Genomic DNA, 6813 nt, shown 5'->3' with positions numbered 1-6813 from the left:
GGAGAGGAGAGGAGAGGAGAGGAGAGGAGAGGGGAGGGAGGAGATGGCATTTTCCAGCATATAGGGATAGAGCAAAAGCTTAATGGGTTCTGCTCATAATGCCAGAAAGAAATGCAATTGTATTTATTTTTCATTTCAAATGCAAATATCAGTCTGGGATGAGACTCAAGAGACTTGTTTGAGATTCAGTGATCTGTGGGTCATCTGGAGAGGTAACTGGAAGGACAGGCAGTTGTACTTTCTTACTCCTACATCTCAAACTCATTGTCATCATTATGAGGATTTTTCCTGAGTCTGGAAGAGTCAAACATGCACATTTAATGTTCAGCTATGCTTAGAAATCTAACAAGAAGTAACAAGAAAATTGACTTATCACAAACTGTATTATGTTCACCTCTTATGAGCATTTTGTCTCACAGGAAACCAATTCTGCTCTTAAAGATTAATAAGAGTATTTACAAATGTTAGGAGTTCATTATTTGTACCAGAAGACTTTCAAATGTGCCAAAAATAAGAGAAAGACAGTTGGGTTTTCTGATTGATAACTTCTCCCAGAGAGGTTAACTTGTTCCCTCAGAATATGTTTTCCCAGTCATAACCTGATGTGATGTAAAGGGTCTGTACCATAGAGTCAAAGGCCCCGGGTCCACATTTCCTCATGAAGGCAATGGAGGCATCTCTTCAGAGCATGTGTCCTCATCTATTTGAATTCTGAATCACTGCAACGTCAAGTGGAATGATGGACATGACAATATAGAAAGCAACAGCTGATGACAACATTTAGCAACTACAGCCTGTCACTAGGACAGAGATCATTGCTTCTTCTCTGAAAAATGAAGGTACATTCATGGCCTCAAAATAGTTGAGTCTTAGCTCTATATCAGTGAGAATCTCTATCTTTCCTGAGTGACAAGATTCTTGGCTCAAGCTTATTGGAACTCACCTTAGTATACCAACAACAAGGATCTGAAACTGGCTCTTGAGACCCAGTGGTAGGCTACGGTTCCTATTGATCCTCCGTTCGCTAGTGTCCATGGCCTCGTGTGGTCTCTTACCAAAGTGCTAGTTGGATTTTGTGCCTTGGATCTAGTGGTTCAGAAGCAGCAGAATTAATTGGGTGCCACTTCTCACTTTAGTTCACAGGAAACTTCAACTTCCAGCAAGGGCACTCTGGCTCTCAGCTTTTGGATGTTTTATTTTTGACAATGTTAGCTTCCAGGCTATGAGGTGCCCTGTGAGGAGGGAACAAAAGCTGCCAACAGTTGCATGAGTGATCTTGGAGTAGAGTCTATTCTGGTCATGCCTTGGCAGGAAGATAACTGGCCAACAGTCTGACAATAACCACATGATGGCCTCTACACTATAAAGGTCACTCAGCTAAGCTGTACCAGGGCCACTGGTCCACAGAAACTGTGATATAACTAGTGTTTCTTAGTGTGTTTTATTTAAGTTGTTAAATCTTGGATCTATGTGTTCTTCACTGTTGGACAGCTAATACAAAATTAAAAAGGAAGGGGGGTGAAAAAAATTAAAAGGGAAATATTGCATGACTGTGTTATAGGCAGAACCACAAATGTGCCTGAAAATTCCTTGTAGTGCAACAGCCCTGTGTTCCCACCAACAGAGAGACGGGCTGGAGAATTAAGAGTGTGAAACCAGCCTGAGCTATATGGTGAGGCACTACCTGAAAAAAAATGAGTAAGTAATAATAATAAATCAATAAGAAAAAAGGAAACTAATACCAAATAGTGACATTCAGGATAAGTATATAAGAGCAATTGGAAGCATAGCTACAAACTGATCAGGAAATTGTGGGTCAAAGTAAATATTTTCTTAAATCACAAAAATAAAACAAAAATTCTTGGAAATGCCACTGAGGGGAGGACAATGTTGAAATCATCAGAGTATAAAGCTAATGTTAAAAGCTGCAGTCATGATCTGCCACTCAGTTGTTTGTAAAGTGTGTGATCATTACAGAACCCAGAGTGTCCTCGAACTCATGATCCTCCTGTCTCATTCTCATGAATTGCTGAGATGATAGCACCACACCCCACACCAGCACACCCAGAAAATTTGTTCTTTTGTTTCCCCTGAGGTTCAGTATTTATAAACATCATCAATATTGCCTTTTTTTTAAAAAAAGGCATAATTTCATTCTATTTGTGTTTGTTCATATGAAATTGGATAATGTCACTGACTCTCTTATAAGAGCCTCTCCAGTTTGAGAGTGTAAAACGCTTACCTAGCATGCTTGAGATCCCTGGTAGAATGTTTAGTACAGAGATAAAGAAGGAGGGAGAGAAAGTGTTCTCTCTCTCTCTCTCTCTCTCTCTCTCTCTCTCTCTCTCTCTCTCTCTCTGTGTGTGTGTGTGTGTGTGGAGTGTGTAAGTTAGAGAGAAAAATATCAGAGGTTGGAAGGGACAGAGGTGTCAATAAGTATGTCTTTGTTCATGTTTTCAGATGGTCCAGTATGACAACTGAGCATGGTGATGTGGCTGAACCAGTCATTCACAGATGACTTTATCCTCTTGGGCATCTTCTCCCACAGTCCAACTGATCTTCTTCTTTTCTCTGTGGTCATGCTGGTCTTCACAGTGGCGCTCTGTGGGAACGTTCTCCTCGTCCTCCTCATCTACACTGACTCCCTACTTCATACTCCCATGTACTTCTTCCTCAGTCAGCTCTCCCTCATGGACCTCATGTTGGTCTGCACCACTGTACCAAAGATGGCAGCCAACTTCCTGTCTGGTAGGAAGTCCATCTCCTTTGTGGGTTGTATCATACAAATTGGACTTTTTGTCTCTCTTGTGGGGTCTGAGGGGCTCTTGTTGGGACTCATGGCTTATGACCGCTATGTGGCCATTAGCCACCCCCTTCACTACCCTGTCCTCATGAATCAGAAGGTCTGTCTTCAGATTGTTGGGAGCTCTTGGGCCTTTGGTGTAGTAGATGGCCTGGTGCAGATGGTAGTGGTAATGACCTTCCCCTATTGCAACTTGAGGGAGGTGGACCACTTCTTCTGTGAGATGCTTTCCTTGTTGAAGCTGGCCTGTGCGGACACGTCCCTATTTGAGAAGGTCGGATTTGCGTGCTGCGTCTTCATGCTGCTCCTCCCCTTCTCCATCATTGTGGCCTCCTATGCTCGCATCCTAGGAACCGTGCTCCGTATGGCGTCGGTTCAGTCCCGAAGAAAGGCTCTGGCCACCTGTTCCTCCCATCTGACAGCTGTCTCCTTCTTCTACGGGGCAGCCATGTTCATCTACCTAAGGCCGAGGCGTTACCGGACCCCAAGCCAGGACAAGGAGGTCTCTATCTTCTATACAGTCCTTACGCCTATGCTCAACCCCCTCATTTACAGCTTGAGGAATCGGGATGTGTTGGGAGCACTGCAGAAAGGGCTGGACCACTGCAGGACTGGCAGCCAGCACTGAGCTCTGGAGCTAGGCTTCGTGGCTGTGTGGTGACCCGTAAACAATTCCCTCTCTGTGTGATTCAGTTTAATCACTAACAATGAGGTGCATGACAACTGCTATCTTAGAAAAGACTTTATAAACCCTACACCATTGCTAACTAACTGTGTGATAAATGGGGTTGCCCCTCCTTCTTTTGCAGAATTGTTTCTAAATATATGATAGAGAACGGAAGGCTTTGTTAACTCAAGCACTGAGTACCAGAACATTGAGATTGTTATCACTTATCTGTTAACGTTAGAATGTTCCCCTTCCCAGAAGACATTACCCTTCTTACTAACGTTCACCATTTGTTCAGAGTTTATGTTCCAGACACTGGACCACATGTGATCATTTTTCTCTAATTACGAACTGTGACATGTACCTTATTTGTTTATGAAGCTATCACTGGTCTGTTATTTATATAATAGAGCCTTCCATGAGTGGCATAAATGAAAATTCTAGATGGCAGAAAAAAACCTCTGGAGTTCTTTTTAGAGATGCCTCATCTTTATTCTGTGAAACCTTAGGAAGATTGCTTCAAGGAATAAAAACGGAACATTTTGCTACTCAGGAGCAACAGGGTAAAGGCAGGTTTATTTTAATATTATATATGTGGGACAGAGAAGGTATATATGGGAGTAATGGATGAATACAGCCCTATAACAAAAATGCCACTTTTGCTTTTATTTGCTCTTGCCTTCTTTCCTTCGCTTGAGGTTGAATCTCAGTATGATGCTCAAGGTGACCTCAATCGTCTGGGTGCTAGAGGACTCCTGTCCCATCCTTTTGACTGTTTAGAATAGCATGTTTCCCCACCAATAACACCTAGCATAATTTGAACTTTTCTTTGATGTCATTTGCTTTTCAATTATAAAATAAAATTATAAATAGGACTCACATTCACCTTGCTGAGCCTGGCATCAGTTGTTTGTCCACATTTGCAATAAAATAATCTTTTCCAGGAAATCCAGTTATCTTATTGAAAGCAGAGAGCTAAGTGGGGGGGGGGTTCGAATTGGGTTCTGGAAGTTCTACTAAGTCACAGGAAAATGCTTGCTCAGTCTCAGGCTTTGGTTATGTATTAAAAAGTACAATTTTAAAGGAGGGGGTTGGCTGAGGTGTAGCTCTTTGGTAGCATGTCTGCTTAGCATGTGTGGGGTGCTGAACTCAATCCTAACATTGGTGAGGGGGCAGAGATAGAGACAAAGAGAGGGAGAAAGAGAGCAGCAGAGAGAGACAGAGAGAGAGTTGCCATGGGGACTTGATACTAGACAGCCAACTAAGCTAACTTCTCAAAACAAACATTTTGTAGAGAACACGGTTATTTCCCCGAACTTTGTAGGGGGCTTCCTTCCCCTGGAGCCCTAATTGTCAAAGGAAGCCCCCAAGGATTTGTGAAAATAGAAGCTGCCTTCCTTCGCCCAACAGCTGCCAGAATTTCCACTGTGTAAGTGTGCACAACTTCCGCCATTGGCCTGTTTCTGATACCTCCTAGGTGGTGCCCAATCCAGCAAACTAATTTTAGTGTTTATAGTACAAAATGTTTTTCTGGTATCTCTCCTCATTCTTACCCCAACCACCTGCCTTGTCCAAAGTTTAATCAGATTCTCTTCTTCCAGGAGGTGCCCCTGATTAAACCTGTGCATACTAAAATCTCCCTCATAGCTTGCATGTATCAAACCATGCATGCTATTTACCATCCAAAACCATCCATCCATAAGCACTGAGCCTGTAGAATTCACTCATCCCTTTTCCAGGAAGACAAGAATTCACTTTAACAAGTTTTATATTGCTGGCTGTGGTGGTACAGATTTCTAGGAGGCTGGGGCAAGAGAGTTGCTTGATTCTAGGGATTATCAAGACTAGATCAATAAATAAAAACTTTAAATTTTGAAAAATTTTCTGCTATAAACTGGGTATGGTGGAAAATGTCTGTCACCCTATGGCTCCTGGAGTGGAGGCAGGGAATTCAAATTTTTATTATCATTCTTAGTTACAAAGCAAGTTCAAGGCCAACCTGCAATGCATGAGACCCCAGTTCTTCACTACCAAGAAAAGGAGAATTCAGTTGGGCTGAGGATGTAGCTCAGGGAATAAAATGCTTGCCTGCCTGCCTGCCTGCTTGCTTGCATGCATGCATGCTTGCCTGCTATACACATAGACCTGCATAAAGTGGTGCAAGCCTGTAATCCCAGTACTTGAGAGGAGGAGACTGGAGGATTGGAAGGTCGGCATAGCCTGGGATATTTGTCTCAGTCTAAAAATAAACAAGCAAATACTTTAAAAAACAGTATTAAAGAATATTCTCCTAACCTTTATCTAAGTCATTACAGTAATCTGGGGTGTTCCTATTTTATCTGCTCCTTTAGGGTGTATACTATGTATCTATGTATCCACTGCATTGCCTGGACAAAGACCAGTTTGTTGTTATCGTGTTTGCAGTAAATGAGTATTAAACCCAGGACCTAGACATGCTACACAAAGCTCTACATGAGTCTTAAACCCAGGATCTGGATCTGCTAAACCCAGGATCTGGATCTGCTATGCAGGGATCCACCGCGAGCTCAAACCCTTCATTCCAGACCAGGTTTTCAATGGACAGGAATCTATGCATCAGCTTCTGGCCCCCAGACATTTGTGGACTTTTGGATCACAAGAAACTTGTATTTTTTTTTCCAGGCACACAATTCAATTAACTGTACAATGTTTCTTATAAAATAAAAGCCATTGAAATAAAAAATACTCAGAAAGATGAGCTCCATGTTTTCTTCTGTCTGAAAAATGCAGATTTTCAAAAACTGGGTTGGGGGTGATTTGGAAAGAGGATGGAGACCAACAGGAAGAGGGAAGGGGAGAGATGCTCCCCTGCTCTCATGAGGCATCCCGCTTGGCCTTAGTAGTCACCACAAATACACACACACACTCACACTCACACAGTCTTTGCGCTACAGCTGCTAGGCAACAGATCTACCTGATCCAAAGGGAGATTCAGTGCATGCCATTTATTATAGAAACAAATGGTTAGCCTGGCGGTGTTGGCACACACCTTTAATCCCAGCACTCGGGAGGCAGAGGCAGGCGGATCTCTGTGAGTTCGAGACCAGCCTGGTCTACAGAGCTAGTTCCAGGACAGGCTCCAAAGCCACAGGTAAACCCTGTCTCGAAAAACCAAAAAAAAAAAAAAAAAAAAAAACCAACAACAACAAAAAGAAACAAATGGTTATTGTCTTTTTATGCGTTTGGGTGTTTTGCCTGCTTGTAGGTATGTTCCTAAGAAAGGTGTCAGATCCCCTGGACTGTTTGTGTGCTTCCATGTGGATGCTGGCAACTGCACCCAAGTCTTCAAGAAGAGCAGCCTGTT

At 42.7% G+C, this 6813-nt stretch overlaps 1 protein-coding gene across 1 annotated transcript; it reads left to right on the top strand.

Annotated features, from left to right (window-relative positions):
• The first annotated feature begins 2483 nt into the window (after nt 1-2483).
• Nucleotides 2484-3431, top strand: LOC126511422 (olfactory receptor 2V2-like). The gene has a single exon (XM_050158573.1). It carries the CDS (start codon nt 2484-2486, stop codon nt 3429-3431), a length of 948 nt encoding a protein of 315 aa, XP_050014530.1.
• Nucleotides 3432-6813: the final 3382 nt, after the last annotated feature.

Source organism: Alexandromys fortis, unplaced genomic scaffold (assembly GCF_014885135.2).
Source record: "Alexandromys fortis isolate MF-2015 unplaced genomic scaffold, M_Fortis_MF-2015_v1.1 scaffold_99, whole genome shotgun sequence".
Taxonomy (NCBI): domain Eukaryota; kingdom Metazoa; phylum Chordata; class Mammalia; order Rodentia; family Cricetidae; genus Alexandromys; species Alexandromys fortis.
This window is presented reverse-complemented; position numbering and strand designations above follow the sequence as displayed.

Excerpts from the sequence above, each read along its gene's own strand:
- LOC126511422 (XM_050158573.1), top strand. The coding sequence starts at position 2,484 with ATGGTGATGTGGCTGAACCAGTCATTCACAGATGACTTTATCCTCTTG.